The following is a 23,380-nucleotide window of genomic DNA, read 5'->3' as shown; positions in this document are numbered from 1 at the left end:
CCACTTCCTTTTGGGGCATGCCTCTTTTAAAATGGATCTCCCATTACACCAGAATGCAGGTGTGTGACTGGGTGTAAAGAGGTGGGATAGAGAAAGAGGACCCCAGCAAAACGTGAAGCTGGAGGTGACCACTGTTCTTTACCTCCCAGCTGCAGGGGTTAAGTCAATGAGGGGACACACACAGTTCAGGGGTATAACTTTGCCACCATCCCCACTGAGCCACCTCAGGGGTGACAGAGCTGTCCGGTGGTTTTCCAGCAAGTCAGGGAAATGAGCATTGCCTGGTATCTTGGGATGCTCTTGGCTCCCCGCCAAAGGGAACACTGGCCAGGCTTTGTATTCTGCACACCACCTGCTGTGATTCATGTAGCAGGAGAGGGAAGGAGGAAGGGGATCAATATTGCTAACTCGGAGCCAAAACTACTGAGGGCTTACTTTGTTCTCAGTGAAACTACTCTGCAAAAGGCAGTATGCCAACATCTGAAGTGCTGGCTAGCCTGCTTGTATTCAGAGATTAGTTTTATTTTGGGAACAGCTCTCTCAAATCTGTGTATAATCACACAAACACAGTGCCAACTAGACCTGCCAGGAGTGAGACCGTACATCACAGACATCCTGCGTATCTGAAAGCATCTCCTGTTCCAGTTTGCCCTTCAAGTCAACTCATCCTTCTTCCAGTATGGTCTTAGCACAGTGGTGAGCTAACGAATACTGCCCTCCATGCAGTTATTCAGAGTAGTTACCATCCTTTTTTGCAGTATAGATTTCTTCCTATAGATTTATGACAGAAATTACACCTATTTTTTCTCTTTAAGAGCCTATTTTTTTCTTCTACGACTCCTTAGCAAAACATTAAGATGGTTGGCATTGAATTATTTCAACTCTCCCACAAGTACATTTAGCGGTGTTGCAACCAGCGGGGAGAAAAAGGCCTCAATGAAGCACCCAAAGGTCACCTTGGTTGGACTGCACTATACAAAACACAAAGGTGGCTCAAAATCAGCAGCAGACCTTCAGAAACAGCTTCTGATGTGAGACCAATAGAGCTTCCCTCTATTCCCTAGGCTTTATGTCTTTCCTTCACTGTCTTTCCACCTTTAAAAGTGCATTTGCAAAGCTGATACTGATGGCTGAGGTGCATTCTGAGCAAAAGGGGAAAATTAACCAAGTGAACTTTCATTTTCCAAGTTTCCTCAGAACATGAGATACTGGCAACACACGGAATTCGGAAAGCCTATGGCACACCCACAGCAAGAGTGGGCTGATCCATCAAACGTGGAGAGCTCTGCATCACACTACGATGCTGCAATGGTTTTTTTGAGGACTGATCCCTCACAAAACACACCTGATGCTGGATCTCATCTGGGACTTGGGTTTAGATCAATGTGTCTCATACGACAACTGCGTAGCTGCAAAGATACCGCCACCAGCTCTGTCGAGTATCTTTGACTCCAGCACAATGAGCTGCAATAAAGTACAAGTTGTGCAAATGAGGAATCTCTACCACACCAACGCTGTACAGGCTACTGAAGAGACAAGTTGCTGAGTTTTCTGAGCTCTAACTACAATGCCAAGAAGTACTTGTGGTGACAGAGCTTTCTTGTCACAGACATTCTTCTACGGTGGTTGTATGATTGCACCTTTTGTCCAAATGGGGAGCTCGCTTAAGTGTGGGTGAGAATATACATCTTTAAAAATACAGACAACTCTTAAAATCATACATCATCAGGTCACTATGGTACTGATCTTCACTTTCAGCAGAGTTCAACGTTTCCCTGGGGAGAGGTAAGAGTCCGTCCAGTATTCTCCTTTACTCTTCAATATTCACATTTGCACATACAACATGATACTCATTTGCGAGAGCCTGGCTTCCCATCGTGTCCTCAGGTCCCACTCCACTTTTAAAAGAGGCAATGATAAAAATACTGAAAGATGCAGTACCACATACCACCCGAGAGGAACGCGAACGACTGTACGCCCACTAGCCACAGGTTACTGAGGGTCATCTCCCGAGAAATAGCTTTTGTTTGACCCTGCGGTGGAGGAAAAGCTCCTGAAAGAGAAAAGAAAACACGTTTAATGCTCCTGCAGCAGGAACAAGAGCCTTAAGGCAGGATTCTTTACCACTATCGCTTGTGTCACAACCAATTGTTTGGTCACTTCTGTATTATGCTGTTAAGCTTTCAAATGACCCTCCAGCATCATCAGTTACCTTCAAGGAAGTAAGGTTAACGCCCCTTATCTTAATTATTAGGAATAATTTCGTTTTCACCTGCATATAAAGTGTAAACTTCAAAGTGACAATCCTTATATTCAGCCTTTGCAGGCAGGTCTGAAAGTCCACCGAGTTTTCTGTGTTACCTGTGAAGTTCTATTAACACCTGGATGATCACACTGAGCGGGTTCCATAGGAACCTTTACAGCTGCTTGTAACGATGTTGTGCAGTGTGAAGAACCAACACAAATACAGCCTCAAGGTTCCTCTAGGAATATATCAGTCTATACACACACTTTTGGTTTTTAAGCAAGTTTTCACCTGTGGTTTGAACATTCACTGCCCAGTCACTCACACACACTCATGAAACATCGTCGATCGTCACACAAGTTTCTAGGAAGACTTTACTGAAATGCCTGTTTAGATGACAACGACTGGCAGGACACAGCTAAAAAACCATTATTTTTCCCTATTTTGCCATTTTCTGACTTCCAACACTAAATTAAACATGTCTTAATATATCAGAGCTTTATGATCATCAGCACATTGCCTATATTTACATTGGCATATTAAATCTGCATTCATTTTCTGTGCTGCACAAAGCCTACACGAGAGGAACCACTTTTGTTGTGGTTATTCCTAAACAGCAGATATAAACCCTCTAAATGTACCAGAGAAGATGATGTGCTTGCTGCAGCATTATGGAGTCACAACCACTCCCACAAGAACAAGAGATGAATGATTCAGAGTAAAGACACAGCAGTGTCAATTCTTCATCTCAGAAACCACACAATTTGGGCTATTAGATACCATCAGCAACTTAGCTCTGTGCTTCACGTTTGCAATCACTGCAGGAACTGCAATCAAGCATTTAAGACAAAGCTTTTCTTCCTGTATGAATGCTCTTAAATTAAAACATAAAATCAGAATGATTAAAAACCCCTAAGGTAACCCTTGATGAGCTCCATCCTCCTCTCACCAGTATGTATTTTCGCACGTGGGCAGATGCGCCACACCATTTATTCCTCAGCAATCCTCGCTGCTAAGGTTCTATTTGTCCACAATACATATGTTCTTCCATGGCCCGTTGGTTTTCCTGCACTCAGGCTGACCTTTGGTTTAAAGAACTTTCCTTTTTCCTTGGTACAGACAGCAACTGTCTCTTCCCTGTTACCCAAATCCTACAGAGAAAACAATCCTTCACTTTCCTGGCTAAGACAAGCCAAACACTTTCAGTTGTCCTTCACAGACATGACTCCTCCTTCCCCTTCCTCATCCCAGCACCTATTACTTGTTCCACTTCCAGATGACATGCTATGATGAAGAGTGTTTCTGTAGCGCTGGGGAAAACCCTCTCCCGTTGCCCTGTAGGATGACACTGCTGACTTTCTGAGTTACAACAAACCAGCTGGCTTATGATCAGAGTGAATGAGGAACATGATGACTTCAGTATACAATTACTCATTTCCAACTGATAAGCTCCTGGTTTATAGTTTGGGGTTTTTAATTAGTCTCCAAGTGCTTTTGTCCTGCCAAATGTAATCTCATTGGGGTTACTGCAGTGTTCAAGGTTATCCCTGCTGAAGACTTCAGAGAAATCATGAACTCGCTGAGCTTTCCACTAGCTGCTAAAACAGGAGTCTTTGTACTGCTCATACCTACGGATATTAACTGTAAAGAGAGGGGGTTGGAACTGGATGGTCTTAAGGTCCTTTCCAACTCAAGCCATTCGGAGATTCTATGACTTGAGACAATGCACACACCGATACAAAGCCAGCTCTTGGGCAGCTTCAGGGATGCCCCAAGACTCTTCCAGGGGTTTTCCACAACCTGTAACAGCCCTTTTGCAACAAGCCAACACAAACAGTGCGAGCAAGTGCTCAACTGGCACAAACAGTAGTAACTTTACATGATACTAATTTATGCCCACTAAGGTCCTATGTCATCACATTTACATTTGAAACGTCTTATTAATTTATACTGATTACATTGGCAAATTATAACCAATTATCCTATTTTGGAAGCGCATTTCTATGAATAAATCTGATTATATCCACTGAACTCTGAAACTGATTTTGGGGTTATGACTTATTTTAATGGTACTTGTGAAATAACGGCTCAGAAACAAGAATTCTTTACCTCTTCCTGGCTACACTTGTAGTTTTAAACAGATTCACAAAGTTATTTGTCTAATGAAGTCTAATATACGCATTTGTATGTGATTTATAGAGCAGGGTCTGACTTTTGCCATCAGTGATGGCTGAGTGACAGCAGTTATTTCATAAAACGAAATACAGCTCTGGGTTGCTGAAGAATTCTGTGAATCTTTTGAAGCACTCCAATTGATAAATTAAGCCCTCCAAATCAAATTAAAGCAGTCTTTGCAATAAATCACCCAGAACAAGTAACATCTTTAACATAATCACTCTGGAATATGAAACTCGGTTGATGCGAGAGACTCTGATACCTGCTAATAAAGAGATCATTTGTCTTCAGAAACAAGCTGCTTTATTTCATCTGGAGTCTACTCAGTCTATGCTGGATAAACTCCCTTTCCTTGAAATAAAACTCTATTTTTTCCTCTCTGGATTTTCCTTTTCTTTTGTATTATGACGAATTCCTCTGTTCTGTGCTCTGCACAAACACCTGCCAGAGGGCAAATGACATACTTCAGTATCAACCGCATGGAAAGAGAGAACCCTAAGGAAGCACTTCTCCAGCCTGAGTTCCAGAGTATTTACCCGGCATTTTAAATCCCATGCTTCCCAGTATCTCTGCAGTAAAATTATTAATGCCCTGAGTTTATTCAGATCCCTCTGGTCCATTAACATTGGAAGTTTTGACAGAATATATATGTATATATATCGTATCTTATGACAGAAGTGATCCTCAGTACCTCACAGCAACGAGACCGGTACCGACAGCACAGGGCTGCTGATCAAGACTCCAAAGACTTTCTGCTATTTAACTCTTATGGATCCTTCCAATCCTAACATCCTTCTGTTTAGGATTGGAAGGAAACTGAAGAGGACCATAGTTTTGAATTAGACCTTCAGAGGACTTAAATCAGTTTTCTCCAACAGTAAAAGTGCCAGAGGCCCATGCTAAATAGCCACACTAAGCAGATAAAATAACCTGCCTCATTTAGGAGTCTTATTTAATCCCTTTAACTCAAGAACTTGCTCATTTTAAACCCTGAAGGTTTTAGATCCCCTCCAAACTTAAGCTCTAAATACTTCTACTACAGATGTAGATGTTTGCTACCTCTATGCATCTTGCAAAGTTATTTCACTCAATGAAATGCCACAGCAGCGAGTTTCACAGCTGAACTATGTGTTATTGCAGGAAAAAAGAGGGTTTCCTTAGACTGGTTTTGAATGTGCCATCTGCCAACCACTAGCCTGGAATATTAAACTATCCTATGTTACCTGGGCAATTCACCTTTCCTGGATCATTTTTGTCACACTTTTCTGCCACATAAAAAGTAGTAATACTTACATCTACTATATTCATCTGGAGAATGCATATATATATATCCTTAAAGCATTTTGAGATCTTGTAAGAAAAACCATTACACAGCACAATTCTCTCTGCTAAGTATAATCTTACCTGTTTCATAGAAATGTGTCAAGAGATCCTCCTTTTCAATGAATCGCTGATAAAGCCAGTGTGTAAGAGCTTCAGGCTCTGCAGGTACATCTTTAACTGGGAAAACCCTACCAAAGAAACAAGCATAAATTAAACCTAGGCAACATGTGATGAGCAAAGCTCTTCCCTTCTCCCCAGCCCACCCCAAAACATAGAGAACAAGAGTTGTGTAACTGCATGGCTCATTCTCCCTCCAGACTCACAGGTCACAGAGGTATTACAGATACCCAAGTGGAATATTTCAGGTTACCAGCCCAATACACACAGGCACTATCAGCATCTCTCAAATGTCGTGCTCCATCACTCGATCAAATCTGAAAAGTTGCTGGGGCTTTTTCAAATACAAACCCACCACACTATTGCTATCCTTAAGAAAATACAAACCAAGCAATGAAGGTCCTGCTTCAGAAAGACGGAGGTCTGTCTGCAGCTTTGAAGAAACACTTCTCAACAGGCAGCAGCCATGTAAGAGCATCACTAAGGACCAACTTGTTTGACCTCTGTGCTTTCCAAAGGAGGCAGCATCTTGTCTGAAACGTCTACGGCAGGTTCTCCATTGAAAACTGCCCACGTTAAGTGTACTCAAGTATTGCTACTCTAACTTAAAAACCCCAATGGAAGAATCACCAGTGTTTTGGTACTTCTATGTTGAATACTAAGGGTCTACTTAGAAAATCAGCTCTCCAGGGCATAAGTCACATACAGAACCCCCAAATAACCCACCCTACCTCACTGCATTTTATTTTACCCAAAATAGAGTTTCAAGTCTTACAGCAATGGCGCAGTCTTCTCAGTAGACCCCAAGTGCCTAAGGGCCCATTACAGAGAAGAATTTACATACCTGCTGTGTTTCACTGGGAGGCCAACGCAGCAGAGATTTGTGTATCAGGCTACCCTGAAAAATTCATACTCTGAAATATAAGACCTAGACTGTGGGTTTCCTTTTCAGGTGAGCACCCTGTCATCTACACCGTGCTTCTACTTTCATTAGTGGGTTTTAATTTCAACACAGTCTTGATTGATTGGAAAGAATCTGAGGTAATGTCACCATCATTTGGGCAGCGTCTGAATAGATACAGGAACAACAGATACGGGAATATCAGATACAGAAACGGGAATATCAGGTACAGAAACGGGAATATCAGGTACAGAAACAAGATGCGCTTTAAGAATGCTTTTGTTGCTGTTTTCAACATCTTTGCTTGCTATGTTGCCAAATCATCTGTCCCTGCTCCTTTCAGTTTGGTGCATGGAAAAATAAGCTGTAAGTGGAGGAGAAAAGGAGCAAAGCATTGCTCTAATGAACCTGCTTCAGTATACAGAGAGAACTTGAATATAAGGAGATGAACAGTTACATTTACTGACTATGGCTTTGACATGAACTCAGGTATTTCTGCAACCTTTGCAGCAATTCTACACTGTGGAGTTCTCTGTGCTCTAGTAAAGCCAGGCTCAGTAACTAGAAATTTGCAACTGTTAGTAACATACAGCCTGAAGAAAAGTCTTTGCCAAAGACAAATATGATGAAGTAGCTGGTGATGCAGTAAACAGTTCAAGTCCTCAGCGTGCATATTAAGAATGATGACAAATACAGGTAATAAAGAACTATTTTATCTTGAAGCCCAGATGTTGTACAGCAAATTAAACCACGGAAAGGCAAGTAAAAAACACACCCTCTGAGAAAGGACCGTTTCTGTTGAAGCTTTAACACTAAACTAAGCCAGACTTATTCTCTGTCCCCAGACATAACCAAGCTGCCAAGCACTATTTTTACTCTCTTCTGCCTATCTGCTGTGAAGAGATAAAGAGACTCAGCAACCGAATATTGTGTTTCACAGTGTATTTTTGAAGGCCAGATGCTTGCTTACGCAAGTTCAAAGATGGCTCAGAACTAACAGGATGCCTGTGTGGGCTCAGGACAGAAGTCTAGGGTTACCTGGCTTTGCTGTCTGTAAGCTGCAGATATGCTCCATGTCCACTGCTCAGTTACCTAATGGGTAACAACTCTACGGCTCAATAACCAAGTAAGCCTGGTATTTACCCAAGAATGTATCTTCTAGTCTGAAAACATCACAAGATCTTACAAGATACTCATTAGAAGCAATTGATGAGCTGACACTTTAATGGAGCAGCAACGCAGTGTAAGTGATACCAGTATTGCCAGAGGTTAATGGAAGGCAGCACACCACTTTCCTGCTTGAATCCATGGAGGCCCTTGTATGAATCAATACAGTACCAGAAGATTTGAATCTCTGGGTATCAACTCTGCTTCTTAGAAGTTGAAGAAGCAATCACCCAGTTGGAATGGATATTAATGTAGAGTGGAAAACAACTGGTTTTCCAGCAACGCTGCCACAATTTAGCAGTGGTAAGTACAAGTGTATTTAAAAGCATTTTCAAATGTATTTTTAGATTATCCAGTTATTTTTAGAAGCAGAACATTCTTACTAATGAGTGAGCTAAATCAGAGATGAAATGTTTATTACAAATCCTTTAGCTCTGTAAACAAGCCCATCCTGCGCTAGATAAGGTGAAGCTAATCCCCCCTCCCCCCCCCCCCCCCCATGTTTATGCTAAACATACTGCCAATATCATCATTCTCTGCCCATCAGATGGCTCAGCTGGCATCTGTGTTTTGTAAGAATGCTCTCTTTACAGACACTGGCTTCAGGGAAGGTAACTGAGAGAGTCTTTTTGATACAAAACTATGCAGATGACCCACAATAGCAGTGGAAAGCCATTGCTCTGACTGGAGCAGGGTCAGCCCCAGCCATCAGCTGCAAGATCTGGCAGGTCTCGTGCTCAAAAGTGCAGGAAAGAGCTCCTTCTTTTCAATGGGACATGTAAGCAGGCGTCAGTGTGGTCAGAGCATAAGCATCATCACGGCTCTACCCCACCTATGGGTATCCAGCACCAGGACTGCCACTAAAAGCAAGCAGTTTGCTGTTCTCCTCAGGGAAAGAAAAGGTTATCACCACATAGAACTGTCCTGACAAGGAATGCAGTCAACAGGTAATATCTGAAGGTTCTAGATTCTCTTGGGCACTTAAATTGTTCTAGCTTTTGAACAAAGCTAACCTCATCACAGTGCATGAAAGTAAGAGCATCTTTGTTACTAGTGCGGCAAACAAGGCATTTGATGGCACTGGAAAAGCTGACCTGACTGGGAAATTCAAGTGCAACGGCACCACCTCCTCTGATTTCTCCTCAAGGGGGCAGCTGCTTTGCTATCATCGGGCGGGGGGGGGGGCTGAACATCAGTAAAAGCAATGCCACCACAGCCTGCAGCCTGAGAAGTGGTGGTGGAAGTAAGGACATACTCTGATGGGAGTCTGCAAAGCTGTCTCAGTCATGAAGCATCATCTGCTAGCTGGAGGTTACCTGTCCACAACTGTGAGGTGACAATGGCTGTGGGACACCCCATGTAGGTGATTGAGGGACATCAACTTTCTTAAACCACGACGCAGGTACGTATCTATGTCCAAAACCAGAACATATTAGCAGAAATGACAGTCCAGGAAAGAAGAAAGGATTTTAAACAATGCAAATGGTGGCACACACAAGGGATCACAGAGACTTAGCTACTCACAGGCCATTTCTCAAAAGATGCCAAATGGCATTTTCAGAAACATTTAATCTCTTTTAAATGGTCCTTAATGGAGAAACAGCCTCTGATTCTGCATTAAATTCTAAAGCTCCTAGATACCACCTTTAAGCAGTAGCTGCCTTTCATTACCTGTCCTACCCTGAATACAAGTTCTTTATTACCCCCTAATAATCATACTTCTAAACCATAACATTACCTGCTGTTTCAATGACTCTCCAAATAACCTCAGCACGATGAAAGCTGCTGGTACATTTCAGGCATGACCAAAAATAAGTCACTTGCATAAATAAAGCATCGTAAAATATATTGCCAACTGGACGTCCTTCATGGACACTTCTGTGAGGCTCATTCAGCAACCACAATGTATTCCATCTTATTTATAGCCAGGAGCCTCCTCGACTTCAATAAATCTTTATCAATGTGGACACAGAAAGGAAGTTCCCCAGTAGCTGAAAGCTTGTTTCAACAGCAGCATGGTACAAAAAGTCGTACGAGGAAGGAAGGTGACATCGTACCCATCGCATTATGGCACAAAGACAGCCGAGTTCGCTGGAAACAGCATGGTACTTTCATGCAGCATGAATTTTCTACTGTGAGGTGTCCCTGCCTGTGGCAGGGGTTGGAACTGGATGAGCTTTAAGGTCCTTTCCAACCCAAACCATTCTATGATTCTATGAAGTGCAGCTATCCTGTGGCTGGCTCTGCCTTTGGGCCTCAATCACTATCACAGAAGGAAAAAGTGGGATACTGGTCATACAAGGGCATTTTGCTGTCATACATCAATTCCTCACTCTGGACTACTCTAAAAGGGGAAAAAGCATGTTTAAATCCCGATTCTCCTTTCATACAGTAGAGATGGCATCTGGTCAAACTATTCTCCAAATTACAAGGTGCAAATTTTTATGGCACTAAATGAAGGAAAATAGGTGAAAGCCAACAATCCAGACACATCTGATATGTATTTCATGAACATCTTAGAGGACATTTGTGTCAAACGCAGAAGAACAGAAACACCTCTGACATTTTTGTCTTTGGAAGATGTTTCTGACATATCCATCTTTTTAAAGGTGAAGCCCACTTTACCTTGGCTTTCCTTTACTAACTGAGTTTGTTTCAAAGGGTTAAATAAATGCACCAACTTTCCAAGGGACATCTCAGGGCTCAGCACAGCACAGGCCTCTTCATACCTCAGTCACTGATTCAGTCCTTGCCTACACTGGTAAGAACAAAGAGCAGTTAATACTCAGTTGTCATCAATGTTAAGAACTGCTGAGGAGCCACCCTGAATGCATGACCTGCACAGTAAGTGCTGGTGTTCCCAGCTGACAGCCCCATCGCTCTTACAGCAAAGTTCTGATCTCCACATAGAAGATGAACTTAAAGAAGTAGTTTAGATTCCCTGGTCAGGTCATACAGCTACACAGCTCTGGTGCATGAGCATGAGCCTCCACCCTGTGCCTTGACCGGCTTCCAGGGAGCAGCACCGTACAGAAACCTCCCAGAACTGCTCTGACATGGAAACAGGCTTGAGACATCACCGTATTTTTGGACCTAGGAAGCACACAGAGAAAGCTCCTGAGAGACAGTTTTCCACTCATCTTACCTACAGTTTCAAATATAAGCTCTAAGACATTGATGTCAACCCACTGGGCTTCAATCCTGGAGAAGGTCCAATAAAGTGATAGCAGAGATGCAAGGTTTTCTTTAACATATCAGAAACCCTCCCTGAGGGAACAACTGTTCCCTAACTCTTCCCTGTTCAGCATCCCCAGTTTCCCAGGCACATCTCACAGGATCTCAGTGGTACCCACAACTCTGTTCATCAATACATGATGAACTCATTTCATCAAATCATCAGTACATGATCTAAAACTGTCAAAACCCCGAAGGTGCCCATCACATTACAGCATTCTGCTAAAAAGATAGCCCCTTCTGAGGAGAGTCAGGTCATCTGGGGAGAACCACATGCATACAAAACATCAGTTGCTGTAAAGCCCTGAGGGGAATCCAGCAGGAAAATTTCCGTGTATGCAATAGGAAAGGATGATGCAATGTGAGTAAATTCATGCACACACACTGTTCAGTCCCTCTCCTCTAATCCTCCTATGGATAAATACATCCTTTACATAAAAGAGGAAAATATTCGTAAAGCCACACAAAGCCTCTAAAAATAAACGTTATTGTCAAAAGCACTGAAGGTGAAAATTCACCACATTCATTCCAAGCTACACCTTTAATTCCAGATACATTAAAAGGTCTTAGCATATGATAGCTAGGTAATATGCTAACTCTGGACAAAAGGATACAAAAGTGGTATGACTTTTTGGGTATAGAATTATCAAGGAGAAGGGTTGCAGAAGGACCCGACCATGGCTGTAGATGAAATTAAATACCAGTAAATGCGAGGCAATGAATACTGGGGGAGGAAAAAGCACCAGCAGCTACACATACACTGCCACAGCCTCTAAGATCAGCTATTATTACTCTGGTCAGTGATGCTGAAGTCACTGTGGGGAAATTCAGGATGTCAGTCTCAGAACTAGTTACAGCAGTACCAGAAAAGGCACAGACAAAAGTAACAAGATAATCAGGGAAAGGCTTTGTGTAAGGATACAGCAAGCAGATGAAGACTTGAGAGGCTAGGAGGCGGACAGGGGCAGCTAAGGCAAGATATAAGAAAGCTGTGTAAAATCACAGGCCACAGAGCGCATCACTGAATAGCGATTCATCCAGTGATGGCAGCATGTGGGAACACAGGGTACACCCAGCGAAGGCAACATGTGGAGAACCCAATACAAGCAAAAAGGAAGTGGTCCCGGCTGTCACCCTCAAGAACAGCCATGGGAAAGAAAGCTTAAGCACATTAAAAACTGTATGGGACAAGGTGATGAAAGCCAGGTCCATCAGTGAGTGGTCCAGATGCGACGCCAGCTCTGAACACAGTACAGCCACCCTGTGCTGATGCGCTGAGGGACCTGCTCCAGGCCAGGGTACTTTGTTAAACACATCTTTAGGAACTGCTATCCTGTGTCCAACGATAGCCATTCCAGTCCAGAGGACACACGCTGAAACTTGATGTGCCAATTTAGAGTACTACCAGGACTGAAAAGTTAGCCAAAGCTCCAGTTAAACCCAAGACAGTTCTTGTTTCAGAGGTGTGACATCCAGAGCTTAGCCTTCAGAGACAGGCTGCTGCTTTAGCTTCCATTTGGGGCATACTTCAAATGGTTTTACAGGGTCAGCTGTAACAACTAGAGGTCATTTCTTAAAGAAAGCAAAACAAAAATATCCAATAGAGAGGCTTGGCCCTGGCTAAAGCAGGGATTTAGAGCCTATGGTAAAGAAAGAACCAAACTTACACTGACAACAAACCATTTCTAATGTTTTCCTCTTAGGATTTTAGTACTGTAAGAACAGGAGCACTCAAGCTCAGTGCAAGGAAGGTTACATCATGTTTATGCTTGTGCTCAAAAATAGGTTTGGAATATACACATTTAGAAGCAGGAAGTTAATTCAACTTCAGATAACTTCGTTAAAGGAAGTATTTTTGGCAGTACCCTTCAGTAAAATTCTAAATACATTCAATTTGCAATTATCCCAGAGATCTGGAAGAGTACTAAGGTGACCTGGATAAAGCACAATAAATATTATGGTCTTACATAAGTGTAACTATGTTCACCTTCAGAAAAACTTGAAGGTAGAGTTCTATAAAAAGCAGGCACAGTGATGCTGCAGAAGGTCATTCTCAGTTAAACTGCCACCCAGGGATACCTGAAAGCTCACTGGAAAAGCCTAAAAGCTCCCTAAACCAGCAAAAGGGAATTCAGACAAAATAACACGATTCTGGGATAAAAAATGTGATCAACTTATCTGGTATAGGAAGAAAGTTAACATACTTCCGGAGATTTCAGACTTGCAATTAACTGCAAACCAAAAGCAAAATGCAACTTGTCCCTCCATTAGTTCAGGTCTTGAGACAAAAAGCTGCCGAGGAGGGAAGTTTTAATATCCTATCCCAGGTGCCAGTGAGATTTATTAGTAATTCCCAAGTGCTGCTCTGCTCAACTATTAAGAGTATGCTTTGGAAAAGCTGATATTCCTTTGTCAGAAAGACAAATACAATACATAATAATCTCTCAGGAAGCCTGTTATTAAATAACACAGTGATGTTTAGCTTGTTGTTATAACAAATAAAGAAGAATCAAGCTGGGTTTACCAGCACCTTAACATAACAGTGGAAAAGGACGACTCAGCCATCAGATATATTCCCCATAACTATATCCAGCCACCGGACATTAGTCAAGAACTGTCAAGTGAAAACTGTGCTGAGTTTAGACAGCACGAGCTGCCCACCCGTGTGAGACACACATACAAAAGCCATTGCTACTGATTTCCCATACCCTGAAACATGCTGCTAACTCATTTGTGGAAACTTGTCTCTCAGTATTTTAGTTCAATGTAAAAGTAGAAGGTTTCTTTCCTACCTGTAATGTACATGTGTCACTGTTGGCTGTCGGTAGCCAAGAATCCAGGTTTGGATGTCTAGAGGTTCACCTTTGGGATACGCAATGGTTGCATCTATCACCCACTGGAGGCCTTTTGATTTGCTCTCTAAGAACAAAAAGAAGCATGGTATTAAAGCAATCACTGCATGGCACTTATTTGACAGCTACTCCAATTTTACAGCACTTCATGAGGTGTGAGACACAAAAAAAACGAGAGGCAAAAACCAAATCCAGATTTCATCACAGAGCACAGAAACACTCTTAAAAACTTCAGCTAGACCAAGATTTTCCTTTCATCATTATTTTTGCTGTTCTCACAAACTGTAGTACTCAGAATGGAACAGGTTCACTCCGTGGGTATGAGCACAGTCACATAACACGTTGGTCCAAAAGTCAGGTGCTTCCCCCTGTTCACCAAAAGGAAAACTTCACAACTAGAAATCAACTTTTTTGGTCTGCGCTTTAAGCCCATTTACAACTGGGCCTTCGTAAGAGCTCGCAGTTACAGCTCCCTGATGAAGCAACAGCCCTGCAGATCCCTAAAGGGTCCTAAAAATCCAAGTTATGAGATAAAGAGCAAATACACCACGCTGTGTATTACAGACAAGAAAACAACCAATCAAAGATGGTCAATTTTTGCAATGGAGAGGAGACTGCATCCCCAAGGTCCCACAAGGACTGATCCACCAGTACATGTTCACATGCTGCTCAGCAGAGTTCCACACTAAAAATAGGATCAAAGGAGGTGAAATAGCAAAGATTATACTTCATAGCAAATAGCTATGAAGATTATTGTGGATTACTTTAAATCCAAACATAAGTCACTCCCAGCAAGAGTCAAGGTCAGATATCAACCTAGCCACAACCTCTCTCTGGCATGTCTTTAATTCATAGGATTGCAAAGAGGGAGAGCAGAGATCTGGAAAGCAAACCAGGAAGGAGGGCACATGTGCAGTGTGGCACTTGGAGTCAGCTTTATATCTGTTCTGTGGGAACTGAAGCTCTTTTGTATCTGAGGTCGTGTTGTGTTCGGGTCGGTACAGTAACATGCTTGCTTCATGCTTAATGCACTGGTATAGGAATATGCTTACATCATACCCAGCAGCATGTTAAAGCATTTAAAAAGCTGACTGTTGAAAACAGCCACCTGTTGGAAGAAGCATGGAAGAGGTGTAAGGTTTTAGTACCAAATACACGATCCTGCAAGCCTGCAGCTGAGACAGCTATGAAAGAAATATGACAGGTTGACAAAAGCACCGTCGGCATGAAGAACATGCACAGAGAAAGATGGCTCGTCGTTGTTCTCAGTGCAACAACAGACCTGTTCAACATGAAGCCAAGAGGAAAAGTTTTCAGAGCAAACAGAGACGTGATTCTTTGTGCAGAGGGGAATGAAACCGTGGCAAAACTTGCCAAAGGATGTCAAGGATGCTGAGAGTTCAAGAGGAAATTGGACACGTACACGGAAGGAGGGTTAATTAAACAGGCAGAAACCCCCACATGGCTTGGGAAACCTACCACACTGGAAACAGTCAGAAACCAGGACAGTTTAGATGGGATATAAGGAAGAAGTTCTTTACTGTAAGGGTGGTGAGGCACTGGAATGGGTTGCTCAGGGAAGCTGTGAATGCTCCATCCCTGGCGGTGTTCAAGGCCAGGTTGGACAGAGCCTTGGGTGAGATGGTTTAGTGTGAGGTGTCCCTGCCCAGGGCAGGAGGGCTGGAACTGGATGATCTTGGGGTCCTTTCCAACCCTAACTATTCTATGATTCTAGGTATGATGCAGCACGTCTGCTGCGTTCCCACTTAGGAATCCTGACACCCACTAGCAGCCCTGGACAAGACACTGGGCTAGACGGATGTTTGGTCTTGCCCAGCATCACCACTCGAGTTTGGCAGAAGAGCTACCCCATACCTGAAGACACCTGCAACACCCAGTGTGAGGTACGCTCTAACCCCATAGTTATTTACCCCAACTAGAACAGACGTGCAAGGGCTGACTTGCGAGTTTCTGCTTGCATTTCAGTTAACTTACCTTGCATTTAATTCCACTGAGTGTGAGAAGACAATTACAGCAACACTATCGCATCCACCTATCAGTTATTTTAACAAGCAGGTAGTGTTTTCAGGGTGTCTACTCAACAACGGAGTTGTCCTGCTTTGCTACAAACACATACGCTACCTGGATAAGGCAAGACAGTATTTCCTAGGTGATGACTTATTACAGCTATTCCAAACTTTGATGCAGGGCAAGCTACACAGACCAAGCTGGAACATCCAGTGTCACCTTCTGGAAACAGAGCACTGTAAAACCCTGACAGACACATGAAATGAGAACACGAGGTCCCATGAGAGGCTCCAGGCTTGCCAGCATCATGACAGAGTGCTTGTCAAGTCTCTCTTAAGAAGAGCACTAACTACAGAGTCCTTCATCTTAAAAGTAGCAATGTACTAGAGACAAGCCAATATGAAATTAATAGTAAACCCACAGAAGTATTCATTTAGAAATGGATTTAGGAACAAAGCCATTCAATTTATTATTTTCCCAGACGTAAAGGAAGAATAGCTAAAGATAAATAAATTGTCTAAGGGAATACGCAACAAAGATCATTAATTGCAATTAAGAAGTGCCAGATGAATATGGGCACATTATCCTATTTACAGTAAAATGTTTTAAAATCATTTATTAAATATTTAGCTAGCATTTCGAACTGTTCTTTCAGTGGATAATGGTTCAAACTTCATGACGGGAAGGCTCCCACAGTCCTCTTCTGCGCCCATTTCCTACCTTCTGCTTTTGTGGAGCAGAGCTGCTGCATGTACTCCTCAGACCAGCTCCAAACTCAGCTCCAGCCCCTTCTCCCAGGGTAGGGTGGGGAGATAAACCCACCTCTGACAGCCTACCAGGAACCCAGGTTAGGAAGAAAAACTGTAAGTTTCTGAAGGCAAGATCAGCCTCTATAGACTCTCCTTTAGAGTGACCAGGTCTTAGCGCAGCTTCGTCCACGTGCAATTACCAAGACGTGCTCTCAAATCACAGTCACAGGCATATTTTGGCATGCTCTGGTTTAACATAAGCCTTATCTAACCACCCGAGACCCCAGACTGCCAAAAACCACCCCCAAGTCACCAAGGATTTCAGAAAGTTAGTTGTAAAGCAAATCTTGCTGTCTTTTTTGGGGGGGGCTGATACTTAGTTGTGCCCTGCCATGAAGCTCTAACAGAACCTGAGATTGAAAAATAAACAGACATCTGCATACAACACAAGGGGTAGGACCTGAGTACCTCTGAGGACGTTGCTTTCACGCCTAAGCAGACCTTTAAACAAGAATAAACCCTATATTTTTAAATGGAGCACGCTAACAGGAACTCAGAACAGAAAAAACGCTGCATTAGTTACAATATAGAATCCCAGAATGGCTTGGGTTGGAAAGGATCTTAGAGCTCATCCAGTTCCAACCCCTGCCACGGGCAGGGACACCTCACACTCGAGCAGCTTGCTCCAAGCCCCTGTGTCCAACCTGGCCTTGAACACTGCCAGGGATGGGGCAGCCACAGCTTCTCTGGGCACCCTGGGCCAGCGCCTCAGCACCCTCACAGGGAAGAGCTTCTGCCTTAGATCTAACCTGAACCCGCCCTGTTTCAGTTTGAACCCATCACCCCCTGTCCTATCGCTGCAGTCCCTGATGAAGAGTCCCTCTCCAGCACCCTTGTAGCCCCCTTCAGACACTGGAAGCTGCTCGGAGGTCTCCACGCAGCTTCTCTTCTCCAGGCTGAACAGCCCCAGTGTTCTCAGCCTGTCTCCATACGGGAGGTGCTGCAGCCCCTGGGCATCCTTGTGGCCTCCTCTGGACTGCCTCCAACAGCTCCATGTCCTGCTTATATGCTGTGAATCTCCTCCTAGCACAAGTGCAGGATTCTGCTGTCTCAGATTATCTCCAAATGCTGCAGTCTGATTCTTTTTCAACAGAACATAAAACGTTCAGAAAAGGCCTGCAGGCATCCGTCCTACACAGCTGCATCCAAACCACATAGTAATAATGTATCTTAGTGTGAATGGTACATACTAGCTTTGTAAGTGCTAAGACGAGACTGAACAATGACAACAGCAACTTTCAGGGTTAGACATAAAAAAACAAAAATCAAATGGAGTTTATACAGTTTCCTAACTTGTGATTTTTCCTTAAACTCACCAGCAGAGGCAAATCTGCACAACTATCTTCTTGCTCATTTTTGCTCTAGCTGTAGATTCAGTAAGTCATTTCCTATTTAGTTATGAAGAAACTTACTGTCACAGCATTATCAAGACATTCAGTGCTCTGCCATCCTCTATGGTCCTTTCACAGCAGATACTTGCCTGTCTACAACCACAAATGCACTGTGGTTCAAAGCTTCTCTTTGACCCCTCTATGTCCTCCCTGGGATTACTCTCATTTGAGTTTGCACAGGACTCTTCAAACCCACCAGATCATCAGTGTTTACCACTGAGGAAGAGAGCAAGTTATAAAGAGAGGCTTCAGCAAGAAGCCTCGCATCCAACCAAGCTGCGGATCGAGTCCGGAGAAGGGCAGCGGAGCTGATGCAGGGCCTGGAGCACAAGTGTGATGGGGAACGGCTGAGGGACCTGGGGGGGTTCAGTGTGGAGAAGAGAAGGCTCGGGGGAGACCTGATCGCTCCCTACAACTGCCTGCCAGGAGGATGGAGCCAGGAGGGGCTGGGCTCTGCTCCCAGGGAACAAGGGATGGGATAAGAGGAAACGGCCTCAAGCTGCCCCAGGGCAGGTTTAGGTGGAGCTGAGGAACAATTCCTGTCCCAGAGGGTGCTCAGGCATTGGAACAGGCTGCCCAGGGCAGGCCTGCAGTCACCGTCCCTGCAAGTGTGCACGCACCGTGGAGATGAGGCCTCAGTGCCATGGGTCAGCGGTGGCCTTGGCAGGGCTGGGGAACGGTTGGACTGGGTGAGCTTAAAGGTCTCTTCCAGCCTGGTTGAGTCCACGATTCTGCAATACTGCCAGACTGCATCCGGAGTGGAAAAGAACGCACCAGCCAGGCACGGACCTAAGGACCACATTTTCCATTTGGAAAAGAAAATATTTACTAGCATTCACTAGTATTCAGGTGTGGTTTCCTGAACACTTACATCACTCCGATAGCAGCCAAAAGACACTGTTGCCTTCCCCTGCATAGCAACGTGTTCTTGTAACTCATCCTTTGTTCTCTACTTGTCCTTGTGTGTTCAACTGGACCACTGACCTTAAAATTAATGTTTTGCCCCACAGATCAGCTCTCAGACTGAACATCTTACTCATCACCCCAAGATCTCTCCACAACAAATCACCTGGAACAAAAGAAGAAGCCCTTATTCCCGGATAACAAAAAAAGCAAGCCTTCCCACATTCCTCGCAACAGTGAATCAAAAAGTCTGGTTTAAATAAAACCAACCAATTATGAAGTCCAGTGTCCAGCTCTGCAGAAGGGAAAACTGAATTTCTCTTAGAATAAGCATCAGAACTGGATGTACTGTGCTGCGGTTGAAAACAGCAAGATAAGATTTCAATATGCTTCTAACCAAGCTCATAGCAACCTCTTATCAGGCAAAAAGTTGCTACACAGTAAAATAAAGCAGACTTAAAAAAACATAACTAGAGCAATATTGATCAAAAATAAGCTCTGGAATGCCTCTATTCAGCAAACAACTCCTCCAAACTCCTTCGAAGTGCCAACTGTTTGGGAGGACTTAAAATACCTCAGCTTCACTATGTATCAAATAATGTATTACTCTTCCCTACCATATAAAGTTTACTTTCACTTCTCTTTCTCATCCCTTTTGTTTTCATACATGCCACTCTGAAAGAATGACAGCTAAACACATGCATTTCTTCCCTGTTTTTGCCCACTCATCTTTCCTGCTGTCTTCTGGATAGGATGGAGAGCGGTGGTTCCATGCATTTCTGAAACAACACTTTCATTCAGCACCCAGTTAGGCCAATCACCATCAAATACTCACTTCTCTGGAGCCTGACTCATGTCACTCAAAAAGCACCAGGTCTGAGGTTCTGCTAAGCTGATGGCAGACAGTACGAAAACATTAAGCTGGTATTTGAGGAGTGCTTTTGGTCCCCTTCCAGCCTGTAACTAATTGAGGAACTTCTTACTTTTCCTACCTTTTTACCTTTGAGACAGGAAGAAATAGAACAGGAACAGGTCAAACTTTTCTCCTTAAGAAAGTTAACTCTTAACAAGGCCTATTCTTTTTCTCTCTTTTAAACCTGAAACCTTCTAAGACAAGGGCTTCCTTCAGCCTTGCTTTTCTGAATGTAGCCTGAAAGGAAATACTCTGATGCATGCCACAGCTTCATCTTCAGCCGATTTAAAAGATTCCCTCCATTCCTGCAAGTGCATCATCTCCATCCGTTTCCTATGTTGACACGATTATCTGGAAGCAATTTCTGTCTGAGGGTTCCTGCTAACCCTGAAACTTGAACAGAAAAAAAACCAAAGCCTTTTGCATCTGTGGCTTCATTAGCATGAACCTTTGATTCAAACTGCTAAATGACTGTTCATCATTTGGATCTGGAAATCCCAGCACCACCCATCACCAAGAAACCACCTCAACCCCCCAGCCACTGTTTCTGTAACAAGTAACAATCCACAATGAGGTTAAGCAAGATCTAACCCTGCACTTGAACATGCCAAGAAGTTAATTATAAAAACAGAGAAACTAAAACCACCAAGTGCTGTTACTACAGACATCATTTATATCCCAGCTATACCCTCCCCTTCAGCCCAGGTGTCCCATAATAATAATGCTGCAGGAATATTCTTATTCCCTCACAACTCTTTTAACAAAGGACAGCCAAAACCATCCTTCAAATTGAGTCATCAGCAACAATTAACTTCAGCAACAAAGCGGACAGCTCCCATCAAAATCTGTAAAGGATAGAAGAACTTGAACTCAATAGAATATAGTTCAAGAGGAGGAATAAAATGGAGAGTACTGGATGCAAATGAACTTCTGAAGCCAGGAATATGAACCTAGACATAGTTTGCATATTCCAGAAACACTTACTACAGTTCCATACTACCATAAACCAGTGCAGACCATCAAGCTTGCTCCAAGGAGCAGCCGACCTTGCTGACTCTGGGTTCTCATTCCAGTATCTGCTTTACCCGTCATGTGCCCCAAGGCAAGCATTCACGCAGACACACAGTAGACTCTATCAAATTAAAACTATGGGCTTCTTTTTCATCTCAACAGCAAAAAATAAAGCTGGTGGAGCTAAAAGTAAATATGAAAGCACGTATATAAATACAATGGTCCATTATGGATGCACTCTGACACTAAAAGAGACCAGTTCAACACAGTAACTCCAATCTTGGACATTCAATTTGCTTTTTCCCCACAAGAGTGAAGTGGTCTTTACCTCTTATCACAGCACCTCCACCCGCTGGAGTTCCGTTTTCTTGCGGCGCAACAAGTGTTTCCAGGATTACTTGCGTTGCCCCAAGTCTTGGCAGGGTAACATGTTTAAGAAATGGCAAATTGTTTTTCTTGGCAAATGCCTGGCTCGTTTCTCTCCTTTTCCTAAGAAAGCCACCCTCTGGAAATAAAACAATCCATTTCCGATTGCGGCTCCTGTAATACTTTTCTAGATGCTCCTTGAGCAACACAAGCTGCTGGTCACGGTGTGCTCTTCCCTGTAAGGATAAAACATCGCCTAAATGAAATGAATGCTTAAGAGAGATAATATTAGCCAGGTAACTATTACATTCCTAAGAGTCCTCTCTTGTCAGAGGTACAAACAAGCCCCTAAGACAACACAAACCAATGTTCTCCTCAGCGTACCCACTGGTGGCTGAATTAATGCCACTTTGCAGAGAGGCTGAAAAAACATTCCTGAAACTGGGGATGAAGCTCCTGATTTGATGAATTCTCTGCAAAAGCGACATCCAGACCGTAACTGGGAACTCCATGTATGAGGAGGATGTGTTTGCAGGATTTCCTAGCTGTTACTGTGTCTCAAGCTGAATTTGCTAAACTGAATTCTGCAAACACAGCCTAGAGGTCAAGCTATGGTTCTGTGGTCTATCTATCATCAGGCATTTCTGCAAGCCAAACAGGATCTTTGCTTCCACTATCCTCTATGCACCTCTCCCCTCACCTCTAGCTTCTATTAGGATTGCAGGGGCACCACAGACCTCGAGACCAGCCCTGAGTGGGGTTACCAAAGCAGAACCACAGCTTTCACCCAAATCTGCGGTGCTCAAGTGACTTGTTCGTTTCTCCTCTCCTATGTATTAGCACAGCTTCTTCAGTTAAGACAGTGAGATGTGCCCTTCATTACCGCAGGAACGCCTCACCCTAGACCACGTTGCACAAGGCTCCATCCAACTTGACCACTGCCAGGGACGCAAGGGAAGGAAAAGGCTCTATCTGATTACATTAAAGAGCAATATAAAAATCCCTCAGTTAAACCAGTGCTTTCTCACCAGACCACAGGACTTCAGGGTAGCACAGGAGTTAAGGAAACAGCAAACAGTAATCTTTTCACATGCTAGACATTAGAACTCTCCCAAACCTGAACAAACCTAACAAATATGACTGGTGAATAAACTGCAGTTTAGCAAATCCTGTGAGGTTTCAGATGATTCTGCAATATAAAAAAAGCCCAATGGACTAAATGGGAAAAAGGAGTGTTTAAAAGCACCCATGGCTAAAGAAAACCACGGAAGATAAAACACAGTTAACATATTATCCAGAAAGAAGAGAAAGTCAGTCATATAGAAGCAACTCCTTAGTACACCCAACTCCTGAAGACCATGGCTAGTTCATCTCCATCACAGGGCTCAGCCTTCTTTCCTTTAGAGGAAAGAAAAGAGGCAGCAAGAGACTGCTGAGAAATTCCTTAGGATGCACTTTGCATCATGGATATGGCAATGTACTGACAGTCTCTGCTTCCAATAAACTCTTTAATGGGAGAAGAGGAAAAAATGGTCAACTCCTGGTAGGCCTCGGAAGAATCCCTAAAACTGCCACTGGAGCTGCTCATGAAAATGAAGCTAATGTGCATTTCAAACAAATCAGATGCATTGCACCATAATCAAATTAGATTATTTTACAGGAGAAAAAATATTTGCTCATCCAAACATTACTAGGGCCTTTCTATACTTAGTGGTTTTGCTACACCCAATGGCTAACTAACAGCCAGGAAACAATTTATTTCACTTGGTTTATATTTAGACTCATGTTGATCTCATTTTACTTGTGATGCTGTTGCATATCTCAGCCACCTGACAAAAATGAGGAAAAGCCTTAGGTTTTGTAGCTCAGAAATGGTTTGGATTTGGAACTGGAACTGCAAGACCACCTTCAGAAGTTACAGTCAACCTGACAGCCACGCGTAGCT

At 43.3% G+C, this 23,380-nt stretch overlaps 1 protein-coding gene across 1 annotated transcript in view; it reads right to left on the bottom strand.

Moving 5' to 3' along the window:
- Positions 1-452: 452 nt before the first annotated feature.
- The window catches only part of LPGAT1 (lysophosphatidylglycerol acyltransferase 1), a 56,696-nt gene continuing 33,768 nt past the window's right edge, over positions 453-23,380 (bottom strand). Inside the window, exons 4-7 of the mRNA XM_061475455.1 lie at positions 21,398-21,671; positions 13,955-14,081; positions 5,825-5,931; positions 453-2,053 (exon numbers count right to left, since the gene is read on the bottom strand). Coding sequence (XP_061331439.1) covers positions 1,902-2,053; positions 5,825-5,931; positions 13,955-14,081; positions 21,398-21,671 — 660 coding nt within the window. The 3' untranslated portion in view covers positions 453-1,901. The remainder of the gene's footprint in view (positions 2,054-5,824; positions 5,932-13,954; positions 14,082-21,397; positions 21,672-23,380) is intronic.

This window comes from Pezoporus flaviventris, unplaced genomic scaffold (genome assembly GCF_033815535.1).
Source record: "Pezoporus flaviventris isolate CSIRO_AGI_PZ_B2104156 unplaced genomic scaffold, CSIRO_AGI_Pfla_v1 ptg000083l, whole genome shotgun sequence".
NCBI lineage: Eukaryota > Metazoa > Chordata > Aves > Psittaciformes > Psittacidae > Pezoporus > Pezoporus flaviventris.
This window is presented reverse-complemented; position numbering and strand designations above follow the sequence as displayed.